The sequence below is a fragment of the Microtus oregoni genome, unplaced genomic scaffold, assembly GCF_018167655.1.
Source record: "Microtus oregoni isolate MIOR12 unplaced genomic scaffold, Mior012 000001F_ref0000356, whole genome shotgun sequence".
Lineage (NCBI taxonomy): Eukaryota > Metazoa > Chordata > Mammalia > Rodentia > Cricetidae > Microtus > Microtus oregoni.
The window spans coordinates 75,011,960-75,029,160 of record NW_024543060.1 but is presented as its reverse complement, the minus strand read 5'-3'; the positions used below and the strand labels follow the sequence as shown (position 1 = coordinate 75,029,160).

General features: G+C 34.9%; 1 protein-coding gene across 2 annotated transcripts in view; it reads right to left on the bottom strand.

The window, feature by feature from the left end:
- The window catches only part of Ptprq (protein tyrosine phosphatase receptor type Q), a 172,856-nt gene that overhangs the window by 104,580 nt on the left and 51,075 nt on the right, over nt 1-17,201 (bottom strand). For both annotated transcript variants that reach the window (XM_041672384.1, XM_041672376.1), the window contains exons 18-23: nt 9,649-9,809; nt 8,830-8,975; nt 3,849-4,017; nt 1,439-1,729; nt 920-1,195; nt 385-536 (exon numbers count right to left, since the gene is read on the bottom strand). In XM_041672384.1, the coding sequence (XP_041528318.1) occupies nt 385-536; nt 920-1,195; nt 1,439-1,729; nt 3,849-4,017; nt 8,830-8,975; nt 9,649-9,809 (1,195 nt within the window). The remainder of the gene's footprint in view (nt 1-384; nt 537-919; nt 1,196-1,438; nt 1,730-3,848; nt 4,018-8,829; nt 8,976-9,648; nt 9,810-17,201) is intronic.

Below are 17,201 nucleotides of genomic sequence, written 5' to 3'. Positions count from 1 at the left end.
TTAAATTTTATATAAAACCCACAAATCATTGTATATTTCCTAGCATTAAATAAATGATACAGTTAGTTCTTGAAATGTAGAAACTGTGAGAATATGTAAAATGTTCTCAGAAGCATTCAATTCTCATCTGAAAAGTGGTTCCCTATATTTTCCACAAACACCCATATTATAGGAAAAGGGGGGTTTTATGTAAATATTTTCATCGTTCAATTAATCACTGTGGTACCTGGAATCAAATTCAGAGCTTTGCACATAAGAGGCAAATATCCCACTCCATCCCCTTCCCTTGTTTAATATGAAGCAGCCCATTTTCCTTGAGCTCAAAACATTTTAATATACTTTCTGAGTGTCTGAAATCAATATATGCCATTACAATCAACCTACCTTATAAAATATAGTATCAGTGTCATGCTCATGAATTTTAAAACTATAGACTTTAACAATACCGCCAGGAAGAGGACTTGGGCTCCATGTCAGCCATACGAAGTCTGAAGTGTAGTTGATTAAAGTCAGATTCTGAGGAGGCGCTAAAGGCGCTGCAGGGAAACACGTTATAAAACTTGTGTTCATAAATCGTGTATCACAGAAATACTGTCTCGATTCTAACTACTTGAAGAAACAAATTCAGAGAGATTTATAAAACTACCACGTTATAATTCTCAAAATAAATACCACAAATAATTTTGCTCCTATATTTATGACCCTATGCTTCAAAACAGTTTTAAACAGAACAGGCAATTCTGAAGCCTGACCTGGGGGAGATAAAAGGAAAAGAAAAGAGACCAGCAAAGTAGAAGGAGGATGCTAAGTTGGCTACCAACAGGATCTAATATTCTTTGTTGTTCCGGCTGTTCCTTCAAAACAGAGTGTGCAAGGTGAACAGAGAAATCACTTGGCGTAGCATTATCTTCCAGCTTACCTGATTCATCTGTGTAAAAGAAAAGAACGCTAGAAGGACCGAGTCCTTTCACTGTTCTTGCAGCAGCAAAAAAGCTATACAAGGTAAATGGCGAGAGTTCTTCCAGGACTATGTGATTACCGGAAGTGATGAAAGAATGATTTCCGTGCGGTCCTTGTAAAGTTAAATGATAACTTAGAATTATACCGTTTGGCTTTAATGGGGGATTCCATGATAAAAGAATTGAGGTAGAAGAAAGGTTTTTAAAAGTGTTGATTATTGGTGGAGTTTCTGGAACTACAAAAGAAAAAGAGAGTGTTAAATGAGAACAAATTTTTATTAGTAAAGAAGATGCTTCAAATATAATTGGGCTTCATTTTATTAGTAGACTGGTTTAACTGTAAGTCACTTAGGACTTACTGTGTCAACTGAAAAGATAATTAATAATTATAAATAATGTCTTCTGTAAAAAAACAAAAGCAATGCAAACAAAGAGGACATTAATAATCTGCAAAATAAGCAACAACAGGGTCTTCCTACCGTCTTCTTCCGTTTTGATGTGTAGCCGGGCAGTATAGGTCTCAGAGAACCCCTTTTCTGTTGATGGTGTAATTTGAAATATATAATCGGCATATTTTTCCAGATTATCAAAATGTATGCTGTTTTCACGTGTAATCACAGGTGGCTTCGTGCCGTGAGGACTCTGCTCAGGAGTCAATGAGACGTAGTAGAAGACAAGGCCATTTGGCTGAGATGGTGGCGCCCAGCTCACATTTATTGCGGTTGATGAAATGGACTCAAAAGTCAGGTTTCCAACAAACCCTTCAGGTACTGAGGTAGGCAGTGATCAGAACATGAAAGTCATTCGTTATTCCAGAAGTAACAATTTACAAGTTGAATGTAGTTATTGAAACACCATCACCAGCTCATATATGTACATTCTTTAAGTAAAAACATGCATATTCATATAAATATGAAAATTATTAAAAATAAGCCTTTTCATTTTGAACACATGGAAGAACTGTATATCTATCGTATTCCTCTGACTTACCTTTCTTACCATGTGGGGATTACATGTGTTTATATGCAACACATTTCTAAGTAGAACCAATAATTTCTTAATTTTCTAAATAATACATTTGATTTCCTTATTCCAATGATTATCTGAATATGCAGAGACCGATCCTTAGAGTCCATAAGAGACCTGGTCAAAGTCATGTTTGTAGTATGAATATTTAATTCTAAACTTTTCTGACCCCAGGAACAAGATGTCTCCAGCCAACAAAACACTAACCTGCATTTGTATTTTAAGAAATTATCCCACTTATTAAATTTTAATTTTCAGATATTAACTAGACTCAATGTGAATTTGAAAGTCTCACAAGATACAATGCACAGCAAATAGTTATTACTTGTGGTGCTGCAATTATAACTGATAAACTATTATGGGTTGCAATTATCCTGGGAGAGGTCTACAATTAAGAGAGTCTGAAATGATATTGACCTCATTATACTAAAAGGTTTTGTTAAACATTCCTTAACTATACATTTTCACATGTTGATTATATTCTATGGGTGAACCTATCCTCTACTCAAGTTATTTTTGCCAGAAAAAGGCAAAGTTTTTCATATTTATATTGGTAGGTTAATGATTTTTTTCCAAACAGTACACATTGGGATTTAACTCAGTAGAACTTTAAGTCAAAGTCATTCTCAATAAGACAGTAATCTTTATAAAAATAAACAAGAAGGGGGCTGGAGGGATGACTCAGCAGTTAAGAGCACTTGCTGCTCTTCCTGAGGATCTGGATTGGGTTCCCAGAGCCTACATGGTGACTCACACCCTCTTTAACTCCTGTAGTGGGGTCAGGAGAGTTTCATGTCCTTTTCTGGACTCTGAGGGAACTTCAGTCCCCTGATGCACTCACAAACATGCAGGCAAAACACCCATACACATACAAATAAATCCTTAATATTAAACAAAATGGAACAGAATCCATATGGGAAATAGACAGTGATCCACCTTCCTTTTCATTTTAGAAACTGAAACAAACAAACAAAAAATTCAAAATCAAGGGATCAGTCATCATAGTTGTGTGAATGGCCTGCGTGAACAGCATTCTGAAGAAGTTGTAAACAAAAAATTTCTTTTAATGCAAATAGACATTTTTATTACGTTTGTCACAAAGACAATTTAGAAAACACTTCATGAAGTCCTACATGGATTCAAAGCCAGGAAAAAAAAAAAGATAGCTGCTGGGATTCAAAGCAACTTCTGAAACAAATGATCAGGTGTCCTAACTATCCCCCAAATCATCCGTGCTTGCAGGAGTACTCTTCCTTGTCATTCCAGATGACTCATCGCTCAAAGCAACAGAAACAACAGGATTTTAGTGGATTGATGAGAAGGAAGCCTGTGTTGAGCCTGTCCATTATTTAAAAGTGATTTTTTTTACCAAGAACAAGCAATGTATTCCTTTGTTGTGTTTATATTACTCAATTTATATTTTTTCCATTTATATACGTTCAAATGCTGTTATAAAGTATGAAGGGCAGAAACTATGGTACTTCTTATGTATAAGGCTGTAATAGAACAGATTGGTAAAATGAGATCTAGAGAACATTAGAAGTCATAAAGAGAGTGTTAAACCTCCAGGTGTTTATGAAGAAACATGTAGAGAACCCTCAGCTCATCCACAGCACAGTGCTAAAATAAAAATAAAGTAAAATAAAAACCATCAACCATGTGAAAATAATATTATGCAGGAAAAATAGAAGAAGCTGTTATAGTTATAGAAGTCAGAGCTGCATTAGATATACTTAAACTCCTAGGACAGTATTAAATGTCTAACAAATTTTAACACCAATGTACACAAAGAGAAGTTCCTGACAAATGATGAGATTTTTAAGTTTCCCGATTAAAGATAAAATCACATGTACATTTACATACTGTCTTGGTCTGTGTATACAGGAATTACGTCACTGCTTTTATTCCCGTTTCCGACAGAAGTGCTTGCTGTGACCCAGAATGTATAGTAACTGAATATGGCCAGCCTGGATATTTTTGTAGACACTGTTACGTTGTCAGGCTCATTGGTTACTTCACGGAGGGTAAAATTCTGAAAATAAGCACATAGTTATAATAGTTCAGAGTGTGTTTTAGTAGACATGAGTGTTGCAAAATAGTTATTGACTAAGAACTCTCTGTTATGGTTTTAATATTTCAATTCTTAGGAGAAATAGCATAAGGCAATGTTATCATAAAAATTGAACTGGGCTGGGCGGTAGTGGTACACATCTTTAATCTCAGCACTCAGGAGGCAGAGGCAGGAAGATCTCTGTGAGTTTGAGGCCATCCTGGTCTATAGGAGTTAATTCCAGGACAGGTTCCAAAGCTAAAGAGAAATCCTGTCTCAAAACTAAAAATTAAACTGGAACTATGTTTGTACTAAAAGTGAACTAGGTGGTAGCAGTTTTTCTTTTTAGATCACTACATCAAATATTAAAGAGAAACACACTAATTGTTATATACAGTAGAAAATGTCAAATGGCCAAGAGAAAAAACTCTGTGGTTATGCTGGCTAAGCTCAGTTTCCCTTAGGAAACTTTTGGGCATTATTCCAAAGTATTAGATATTTTTCCAACAGATTTGAAAGAAAAGATTAAAACAGCTTTTCATATTCTTTTTTCCATGAATAATAACAGAAGTGTTGAAGTATTTGCCTGATCTACAAACTCAAAGCATTTCTACTATTCATCTTCATTGACTCTTTATTACACTGTGTAGTGAACAATGCAAAGGCAGTTAACACACTGATATACAGAGTAAAAATAATATTCGATATTTTTCAGTAATAAGAATTTTGTGCTGCAATTTCCTTTCTGTACAAAATTTAAAATAAAATATATAATCTAACCAAGAGAATTCTAAAATAATGGAAAATAATTTAAGCAAAACCACAAAGTTAGTCAAGAGTCACGCATTTAGTAATTTTAACACCTGGAAGACCGAGTCAAGTGGATCCCTCGTTCAAGGTCAGACTGCACTACATAGTGACTTCACTGATACACAGAGGACCCTGTCTCAATAGAAGTGTATCATTACCCATACTTTTATAAGAAAAATGCACTATACAATGTACACTAGTTACTTTAAATCTTGTAGACCTAAACTCAAGTACAACAAGGCAAGGTTGAACCAAAAATCTAATCTCAAAGGTTCTTGGCCCCTAACAATAAAATAGGAATAGCTATTCCCACTTTATAGGGAGTTACTAAGGATTAGACTCCATTGACACACACAAACCAATTAATACTGTGTTTAACTACAATAAAAGCAAGAATAATTTGCTTAAGTAATTAATTAGGATACTCCATTTGATTAAGTTTATAGTCAAGATGATTCTAAAATTCACTGACTTAAAAATTTGCTAAGTTTTTATGGTTCCTTTCACATTATCTGTCAGTATAATAAAAGATTTTCTTTGGTTTTGTGGTGCCTTATTTGACAATAGACATGTTAATGACATCTAACAATTTTTCAGAAAATATGATATATGAGCTTGGATGCCTTCCAATACTCTTGTACCCATAAAATAGCTGTACACATAGAGTCACTGCCTGATATAAACACAATTTAAAAATATTAATTACTGGAAGGTTATTAGAATGAATTTTAGCTTTTCTTTGGAATAGAATTCATTCTAATTATCTGTAAACGTCACAAATAAACAACGAATTATTTTGAATCACCCAATATTCTTTCCTGATGGGTGTATGTCTTAGACATACATAGACACCAAACAATTTCATAAAATCTTAGACATTATCCAGGTGATTATTTCATTAATTTCTTCACCTTGTATTTCTTATTTTTGTCTCATACTGTTTTGGGGCTCAAATTACATAATTAAACCTTACATTTTGCTCACGTAAATAAGACCAGAAGGTATCTTACAAATGCTTTCAAAGTTGATTATCAAGCAGACTTATTTTAACACTTTTAATTGTATGTGACATTTTGTCAGACATCCTAAAAAACATGACACATATTAGTAGAAACAATAATATAAGAGGTCATTTCCTATACTAAAAACAGTGTGTGATAACAGAAAAGGTGGATCCTTGAGCCGCAGTAAAGAGCTTACACTCCCCAAAATAGTATGGAAACATGGGTGTACTTCATGCTCAAATGCTTCTGAATCATAGAGCTAAGTGCTGTAAATCTTGTTCCATGCTAACAATTCTATGCTATTTCAATTAAAATATTTCCAGGAACACAGAAGAAATATGAATGTCATATGTTCCATTTTTATTCATTGTGTTAGCTATAACAGAAGAATCCTAAGACAGAAACCAGATGTCTGGAATAGGAAGGAAATAAAACATGCTAAGGATGGGGGTGTTCCACAAAGTTCTATGAGAAGGAGACAGAAGAAGATAAAAACTATATACATAACCTGCTGTGTAATTTTTCATTCCAAGTATTTTCTCTACCAACTTATAAAAAGATAGAGAAGATATGCCACTTTGAACATTAATTTTAGAGATACATTAAAGCCTGAGAGACTGTCAAGCAACATGAGACTGTGCTTTTGAAATGTTTGAGCATCTCTTGCCTATGCCTGCTTGCAGCTGTCACACTTAAAAGCATTCTTAAGATTACTTAATAGGAGATAACCTATTCTAACACTGATGAGTTAAAAATGGGATCATAGTCTATACACAGATTTGAATATATAGACTTAGACGATTATGCTGAAACCGGATGTAGATGTTCAAAACTGAGGGGGAGTTGTAGACAAAGAGAACCAAACTGCAATTTTGCACAAACTGCAAGTATAGAAGTAAAACTGCTGTTAAGATCTCAAACTGTACAAAACATTTTGTGATGCTTCTTCTAAGGGCAGAAAAAAAGGGGAAATCTTCATGTTGAACACCTTCTATGCATAGTGTTATAATGTTAAGTCTGAGAGTGACTTTTTGGAAGAAATAATTATCTTAATTATTTTCAGTTTTCAAAAAGGGATAGAAGTTCTGCTTGATGTAAAGAAAAAAATAAACAGACTCCTCTTTTGTTTTTTGTTCTTAAGGCATTTGTTTAAAAATACCTTCACCTTCAGTTACACATATATCTTTATCTGTGCATCTTTTATAAAGTAGTCTGCTTACAAGGAATGAAGCTTAAAAACTTCACTTGGAGGAGACAGGCTGTGTGCACTGACCTGACCTCTGGACACTGTGTTCTGCTGCCTTTGCCTGAGGTGGTTTGCAAAGCTCTGCCCTTTTCCTACTAACGCAGCAAGTCATACAGCAACCTAGTCTTAGAGACATTCAGTCAATCACAAGTCCTGACTCTGAGCGAAGTGTCCTGAGTTACAAATGAAACTCAGCCTCTGCAAAGTACAGTGTATCTGCCTTCTCTTTTAATTAGAACGACACCCAGGAATAGGAATTGCCAAGTCACAACCAATTCAGTCATTTTACCCAGGAAAAACCTTATTCTTCAAATTAGAGCGTTTCTTTTAAATTCATGTTTCCGAAATTATATTCTAACTCCCTGTCTTTGATTGAACCAAGCCACCACATTTTCTCTTTTTCATGTATAAGAAATCTGATAAATACTTAATTTGCAGAAGTAATATAACTGCACTGGACATAATTGAAAACATTTCTCTAAATTAAATCCATCTTGGCATTTTCATTACTACTATATTCATATCCCAGATAAGTCCCCTCTGCACACCGCAGTCCCATGACCTACATTCTGCAGACTAACAGCCATATGCCTACTGGTCCTTTTGATAGCTGATGCTAAGCAATAAGAATATCCCTGCAACTATAAAAACTCTCTTCCCAATAATAAAAAATTTCAATTGAGGGAAAAATACTATATGATAAATATTTGTCCTTAAACCCACAGGTAAGTGTAGTCCTCAACCCTCATTCCTGAAGCTTCTCTTTTGACAGAGACTATTAAAGAAAAGCACAGCCAAACAAAATGCAGATCAGTGAAGCCATTTCCAATGGACATGTCTCCTATGGGAGAGAAGATTTGCAAAAACCAGAGGGTCAAAGAGTTTACTATAAGATTGTGTCTCTTAGTAATGACAGAAGACATACGCACAAAGTCTCATCCACATGGCTTCCCAAATGTGAGCAGAACACAGACAACATCAATGGACATGCCCAAGTGAATGGGGAAGTCGGCAAGGCCTCCACCCTACACAGAGAACTATAGGCAACTACAGAACACAGAAAGTGGAAAAACTAGTCTTCTCTGGGGAAGAACACACCAATTAGTTACCTACAACCAAATAGTCAGCCCTGAAAATATATCTATGAGTAACATTATACAGACTATGCAGGTTGTATTTATGTATTGAGGAATATATACAGAAATACATATATGTATGCAACAATAATTAATGAAAAACAGAGATCATAAATCTGAAAGAGAACAAGGAGGGATATATGGGAGTCTTTGGGGAGGGAAAAAAGGAAAGGAGAAAATTGTGTCGTGTAATTATATCATAATCTCAAAAACTAAAATAACTAATTGAAAATATGCAAGAATATTTAATCACTGAAATTGTATTGCATATAAACAAAATTAAAATCTGTTTTCAACTAAGGAGGAAATGATAGCAAATGAAACCATTATTGTTAAAAGAGAAAAGTTATTGGAGAAATTAAATTAAAGTCTCTTTATGTGGTATCAACTTCACTGCTGCAAACATGTATAAAACTGATACAGAGTAGAGGGGAGAGAGAGAGAGAGAGAGAGAGAAGATGTAAAAGAACCTGACTTTTCTCCACTATTTTATACATCAATAAGACTTTCATAAAACACATGTCTACATAATTATCAATATAAATAGTCCACAATATCAACAATATTAAGGATATAAAAAATAATACCCAGCTCTTACCTGCACAAAAGTACCTGATGTATTTTGGTAATAAACAGAATAATATTGTATGATTCCATTAGGTTTTATGGGAGGTGTCCAAAAGAGAATTATTGATGAAGAACTGAGATTCACATAATGGACATCTTTGGGAGGATCACTGGGTGCTATAAAACAAATAATTCAGAAAATTGACAGACATGACTACAAGTTAAGCTGAAGTGTCTAAATTTTGCAACAGTCGTTAAGTTAAAAACGGGAATAATCATTTTTGAAAATTCTTAATTTAGGGATAGTATCTGTGGGAATGTCAGAAATTAAATCCATACTATGGGCTGGGCTTTCCTTCTACTCTTAACATACGGTATCTACAGACAGAGCTTTCTTGCTCATACAATACTATCTTGGCTCTAAAAGATTGCCACTGTTCTTGATTTGCAGACAGTAACATTGCCAATTTCTAGTACAGAGTACATGAAAATGAAATCCTATTTTAATGTATAGTCTTGAAATAGCAAAAGCTAAAAGCAAACAGAAAGTCAACCTCACATAGTTTACTTTGACACATTTAGCCTACAGTTAAAATATTGGTGATGTGTGCTGAATCCATCCACAGATCTTACTCCTTTACTCATCAGAACCCTATGACGTCATACACTGTTTCCACCTTAGCAAATGGGAAATGGAAGCATGGACTTAGATTTCGCAGCATCACACAGGAAGTCGATGCAGTTTTGTATCCAGCTAATGATGGCTATTAGGCTTAGTAATAACATTGATATTTGATATTATTTTTGAGCTGACTATTCTTCAGATTGATTGAGATCCCTGAGGACTCACCTCCCTCTGGTGTTCGAAAGTTAATGGTACTGCTTCTTGTCTTCCCGTCGCCAAATCTGGTGCTAGCTGTGACATAGGCACTGTAGTCCACATTATAGTCTAAGTCTGGCAACTCCAGTGATGCTTCAGTTGCATTAATAGCTTTTAATGATGACTTATCCCTAAGAGAGACAGAGGAAACGTGAAACCGACAATTGAATTAATTGCCACCACATAATTTTGAGAATAACTACATCAAAAATATGTGTCACTCCTACACAGTAATTTATTGGCTTAACTTGATAAAGCCACCACTTATCTGAAATATCAAAAATATTTCAGAATACTTCAATAAATTAACTTCATTAGTTCTCAAGTATGTTTAAACATTCAATCAAATGTTAAGTGTCTATAATTACAATTGGCTTGGACCAATTTTAGTGAATCTTGGGATAGTACAACTTCATTGGCTTGAGACACCGCTAAGAAAATCACTACTTTGGATGTGTCTGAAAGTGTGTCTTCAGAGAGGATTATGGAGAAAGATATCATGAATGTGGATGACATCATCCCAGAGGTTGAGGGTCTGGGTAGGATAACCATAGAAAACAGAAGAGTTAATGAAAGCATGATGTGTCTCCCTTCTTCCTGGCAGTCATGCCGTGAGGTGTTCCTACAACAACATGTACCATGACCAAATCTATGAGAATAATCATCATCATAATTTATTATTATTATTATTTCTGTTCTTAATTTGTTCTGCTCACCCAGGTATTTATTTCATGTTTATTTATGTATATACAGCTGTGCCTGTCTGTGTGTAAAATGTTAGTGGTGGGGACTGTGGAAGCAAGAGGGACCATATCCCCTGGAGTTGGAGTTACAGAGAGTTTTGAACTACCCAACCTGGGTGCTGGGAACATACATAACTCTGGTCCTGTGCAATAGCAGTACACCTGCTTAACCCCTTAGTAACCTCTCCAGCCCTTGAGCAGGTATTCTACCACTATAACAGAAGACCAAACCAGACATCTAAAAACACTGTGTATTCAAACTTACATTAGCACACCTTGCATACCAATGCTTACATACTCCCTTCTCTCTGTTGTTGTCAAGATAGTATTTATGTCATTATTTTCTCAGATAAATCCATCTCTCATATGTTGTATAAAAGTGAGTTTTAGGTCTAAAGCAATCCAAACAAGTAGATAGAAAATACTAAGCAAGAGCATCTTCTTGTGTTTTGTTTGTTTTGAGGCAGGGTCTTGTGTAGCTCAAACACATTTCAAACTCATGATGTCCTTCAACTCCCAATTCTCCTACCACCCCAGCCCAAGTGCTGATACCCCCCAAAATAAGTCTAATAGTTATTATTTACTCATTTAAGAGAAATGTCATTTTAAAACAAAAATATAATTTACAAAAACAAACAAACAGAAATGGCAACTGTTATTTTAATAAAACCATTAAAGTCATATGGGATTCCCCTATGTATGCTATGAAATAGTTTTATTGGCAGTTCTTAATAAAGAAGTTGCTTTGGTCTGTGATAAGGCAGAATATAGCAAGGCAGGAAATCCAAGCAGAGATAGAGAAGGAAACAAAAAACCTGAGAACAAAGAGGAAGTAAAGAGGAGAGGGGAGTGAACTATCCCTGAAAATCAGCCTGTTTTCCTGATTTTAGTAGCTGCTAATAGGTCGTGGGTGACACAGAAATCTCTGGACCACGTGTAACATCTTTGTCTCTGAGGAGCCATCAGTGGGCAAAGCTGTAACCTGGAAGACTGACTCTCCCTGACTTTGGTACCACTGCAATTGTGGTTATTACTTTCGGTATTAGCTGGGTTAGTATTTAATTCTCTGTTCTGTAGTTATTATTTTAATGTATAATATAATTTGCATGTGCTCCATTATAATGTTTCTTTTTCTTATATAAAATATGTGTTATTGTGAATCTTACATTAGTTATATCATCTCACATGTTAATAAAATTATTTAACATTATTCTGTTTTGTTATTACTTAATATGGACATGCCAGGAATAATATTCAGCCACTGTTCTTTGAATTATCTGGCTTTCTCTCCTTAGTTATTACTAACAATAAGCCAGTGGTCATCCTTGAACAGAAATCTTTTCATTCGTGGTTCTTTTATTTCTGCTTTTGAAATTTTGTGACCATTAAGTCAAATGGGTTTAATGCTTCTCTTAGTGATTGTTGCTTCTCAATAACTACCATTCCAATCTTTAAAGCACTGTTCAGTTATATCAAGAATATGGATATATATATGTATATATGTATGTATGTGTGTGTATATATATATATATATATATATATGAGAGTTACATTGGGTAAACTCGCATATTGATCCTGATACTATTAGTTTCTCAAATTCTACAAGCATTAACTGACAAAGACTTCTAATTTTGTTTTCATGTCCCTGATCAAGCATGTTATGATATGTGTGTTCATGTGTGTTAAACAATCATGGCATGAAGTTCACTTTTAGAATAAGTTAGTATCACATATTACCTATCTCCTATTCTAGTCTTTCAAGAGGTGAATAGTGTATGTCTTTGGATAATGTCCCAAACATAGATATCTTTATTAATTCAGAGATGTAAGTAGGAAACCAACATTCAAGACAAGTTACCCAGGCTTACTTAGCATCTACTTTATATGAAACACTGTGGTAGACATCAGTATGATAAGAAATAGATTTATATCCTTAAGTCAAACAGAAAGCAGCAATTTAAACATAAAACATTTCATTGGTAATAATGTGATTTCCTAAAGACAGGACAAGAACCTTTCCCCACAAACAACGAAAGAAAAAATTTAAGGTGATGAGTAATTAAATTAAATTATGACTGTAGCATGGGAAAGGAAGAGATGTTAAAGTCAGAGAGGGAGTAAATTGTTCACCTAAAAAATCGCTGCACAGTGTATGAGTGGACCCAGAAGCTGAGGGTTATATAGAGGGAAAAACTAGAGAGGCATGTCTAACCTTTATCTATCCAAAGTCATGGGCACACCATATTTAAAGACTATGAAAGTTACCCAACACTGAATCCCTGAAACAGACAAATTTATATCATTCAATTTTAAAACTTTAAAAAAATGTAAAAAAAATAGTCTTCTGTAATTGTTTTGCTAAGTTTAATTCTAAACTTGGCAGAATGTTTTAAAACCACTTTTGATTTTATATCTCAAAAGGATCTTGATTTCCTTTGGAATCATTCTGAAAAAAAAAATGCCATGTCATTTTCTTGTTTCAGTCATGACCTATTTAAAGAAAATACCTTGAATTAGCATTAGTGAAGTCTTAGAGATAAAGTTATTAATTATTTTTACTTGCATATTGTCTGACTGAATTATGGCACCTAGGTCAAAAGACAATTTCAGGGCAGTGGTTCTCTTTCTTCTTAATGCTATGACCATTTACAGTTCCTCATGTTGTGGTGACCCCCAACCATAAAATTATTGCATTGCTACTTCATAACTGTAATTTGCTACTGTTATGAATTGTAATGTTAATATATCATATGTTGGATACATGATATTTGACCCCTGTGAAAGAGTAATTTGACTCCAATGGGGTCACAATCCACAGATTAAGAACCACTGTTCTAATACATGAGACCAATTCCCCTTGTTTACCAATTTTATATGCCTTGGAACATCAAGCCCATGGTAAACAATAATGTCCTACAAAGAAACAAACATCTATAATACTAAAATTACATGGCCAGACCTAAACATATTTCTCCATTTCTTTAAATATGGAAAGGCATACTTTACTAATCAAGGTTGAGAGTTAATAAAAGGTGGCAGTCTTAATTCTCATCCTCATCATTTGATATTTTAGTTCATGTACGTAGTCTTAACTTGATTCTTGATTTTCTGAATTCATTTTTGAAACTATTTCTATTACTTAAACATTCTAAACTCATTCCCTTTCTCACTAAGTACTGATAATCAAACTGATGTTAACATTCATTATTTGTTACTTACAAAATTGCTTTCTTCCTACTATAAACTGGTGTTTGCTAATTCATTTTTCCACATACTGTTATCCCACTAGAGCTCCTATTTGATCGTATACTCAGTTACCTCATCTGTCTGAGCTTGTTTCTCTCATTCACTCAACACAGCATTATAGTACATCCCATAATGCTACCTTTCAACCTCCTAAGAGTCATGGTGACTTTATCCTTCATATGCGGACTCTGTTGAAATACTCTCTGACTCATTAACCTGTCATTACAACCAACATTTTAAAATGAGAACTCTAGTCAAGAAATACCCCATGTTTGGTGTTGATTTATATTGAGTGTTTTTAACTTTAGGTAGTATTTTCTTGAGATATGACATTACTATGCATCCCAGGCTGACCTTGAACTCATGGTTCTCCTGCTTCAATGTCCCAAGAATTGATATTACTCAATTATTCCATTAGGACACTATGTGGCATTCCTCTCTGTATGGTGTGAATACCATTGGTGCATGAAGAAAATGCCTTGGCCAGTTGAGGTGGGGGAAAAACTGAATGCTGAGAAAAAGAAGGGCAGAATCAGAGAGAAGCCATGTAGCCCCACTGGAGACAGACACTGAAACTTTGCTGGTAGGCCACAACCTTGTGGTGATGCACAGATTAATGGAGATGGGTTAAATTAAGATGTAAGAGTTAGCAAATAAGAAGCTAGAGCGAATGGGCCAAGCAGTGATTTAAACAATATGGTTTCCATGTGATTATTTTGGGGCTGAATGGCTGGGAACGAACAAGTGACTCTCCTCCAACAAGAACATTTTCTTTTTTTTTTTTAATTTTTAGGTTTTTTTTTTTTGAGACAGGGCTTCTTTGTGTAGTCTTTACTCTCCTAGAACTAACTCTGTAAACCAGGCTGGCATCAAACTCACAGATATCTGCTTGCCTCTGCCTCCCAAATGCTAGGATTAAAGGCACGAGCCACAACCATCCAGCAAGGACATTTTTAATAAGATGAAAATCTTGAAAACACTGCAAAAATGGTACTATTCATCATTTTTATCATATAAACAGTCATGTATAAAGATTAGTTTTTATAGTACCCTGGAAATTTTTAGAATCATAAATTTAATTAAGATCTGTATTAGAATTGCTTTAAAACCCCAATCAAAGACCAACAGCAAATCCTTTAAAATTATTTTAGATTGGCATATTATTGCATATTTAATAAATCTATAACCTCTTTAATGTTCTACACACTTTTATTTCTATACATGTGTTGATACATATCTGTCAAACTGTGATTCAGTATTTCTTCTCATAGTATTTGGCAAAGAAAATATTTTAAGGCAAGATTTATACATATGCTAGAATCACAGATTCACTTTTACTCTACTGTCTGTTACCTATACCTTTTAGGGTATTCCTTCAGCAATTTTGAAAAACATTAAGTCTCAGTTTTACTGACTCATGGCTGACATATGCAGAGACAATATTGTTAAATCCAAGCTGCAGCAAGTAAATTAGCTTTATATGACTTTACAAAATCATCATGTCTCAATTCAAAGTGCATTGAAAGAATAAATGTACAGTGTTCTAATAAAACTATTTAACTAATGTATTTGCCCTCAGCAAGGACTGTGTATCATTGAAAACATATAATTTATTGACATAAATGAGGGAAAAGGTTACTTTATCATCTTGATATGGTGAGCACTATTTCATGATGGAAAGTTTAGAGGAACAAATTATTTTAAACTGTAAAAGATTAAGACAGATTTCTGAATAAATCATCTACACACTGTGACTAACATGGTCAAAGAAACAAAATGATTACACATCAATCCTCATGAGCAATTTTGTAGAGAAATATTCATGACAAGGAGAAGAGTCACCCAGAATGCTAAATATAAAATCCTTTATCTCAAAAACACAGTGACAGAAAGACTACTCAAAGGGATGGTTTTATAAGAATTTTCAATTATCAGAAGAACTGGAATGACAAAAACTTAGAATCATGGGAGATACAGAAAATCTGGACTGGAGACGCTGTTCTACACAGCAGACATCACTTATCAAGATTCGTAGGGAACCCCAGATAACGCACATCAGAACCAGGGATTGACCCTATGTCTCACTAACTTGAAATCCATGAGGGAATGGTGATGCCTGCACCACACCTTCTTAGATCCCCAGAAATTACACAGAAGCTCAAAACTGTCTATAACTCGTTCTGGAGGATCTCATGGCTTCTTCTGACCTCCTCGGGCATCAGGCACACATGTCACGGAGGCAAACCACTCATACATCTAAAATTTTAATTAATCAATTAATGAAAATAACAAATCCTGTATGATTTAAGATCCCAAAATGTCATATCCCCGGGTGAGGATGTGGCTCAGTAGACAGGAATTCTTGCTCTGTTAAACATAACGGCCCGAGTTCAAATCCCCAAAACTCATATAAAATGCTAAGTATAGCTGTATGGGCCTGGAAGCTCCACATTTGGGTGAGTGTGGGTGGAGGCAGGCAGTCACTGAGAGCTTTCTGACCAGCCAGTCCAGTTAAAGTATTGAGATTAAGTTCAATGAAAGACCCTATGTCAACGAAATACCATAAAGGTGGATCAAAGAAGACAGCCCATCAGCTGTCTCTAGTCTCCATATGCATACCATACAGAAGCAAACTCTCTCTCTCTCTCTCTCTCTCTCTCTCTCTCTCACACACACACACACACACACACACATACACACACACACACACACGCACACACACACACACATTCATTTTTAAAAAATGATCACTTCCCATCTGTCAAGAAAAGGGTGTATTTTTTTTAAAGTCTTGATTAAAAAAATTCTGAGAAATCGAGCTGGGAGGCATAAGTTAGTCATATTATAGTGTCTCAGGGGATCACAAAATTATCCAAGTAGATTTGGGAGGGAAACTCCATGTAAATATGCTCCTTCTTATAGCAGAGGAATAAGTAGAGAGCCTTTTGAAAATCTCAGCATGGTGGGTCACCTTGTACAGCAAGGTTTACTGTGACTGGAAGTGACAAAAAGATGGGGCGGGAGGGGTGTGATCTTGCAGGCACCTCACAGTTGCAGACTAGGGCTAAGAAAACAACAAAAATAGTCTAATATCAGAGGTTCATTGGGGCCTGGGAACTTGGATGAGTCTTGAGAAAATCAAGGATGAAACGAAAATAAGAACTTTCAGACCAGAAACTATAACTGTAAGTCAGTGTAAGTCAGTGTCAGATAAATTCTAAATTGAGGTTAGGCTCAGTGAGCTACAGTAGCACACACTAGAGACACTTACTCCCGGCTTTCACCAAACTCCCCTTGGGCTCAGGTCTATCTCGACATAGATTAGAGAAGAAATACCTCTTCAAAGTTAAGAGAATAAGTATTCTTAGGGAGGAATTGAACTTTGAATTTATTGTTTACCCAATAAAAATTGAACTAAATCCATGGAATGTAAAAAGTATGAGTTGCCTGAAATATTTCCATAGTACTCAACATCATTACAAACAAAGCATAAAGAACAACTTACTGAGGATAAATGTCTTGTTTGATACATGT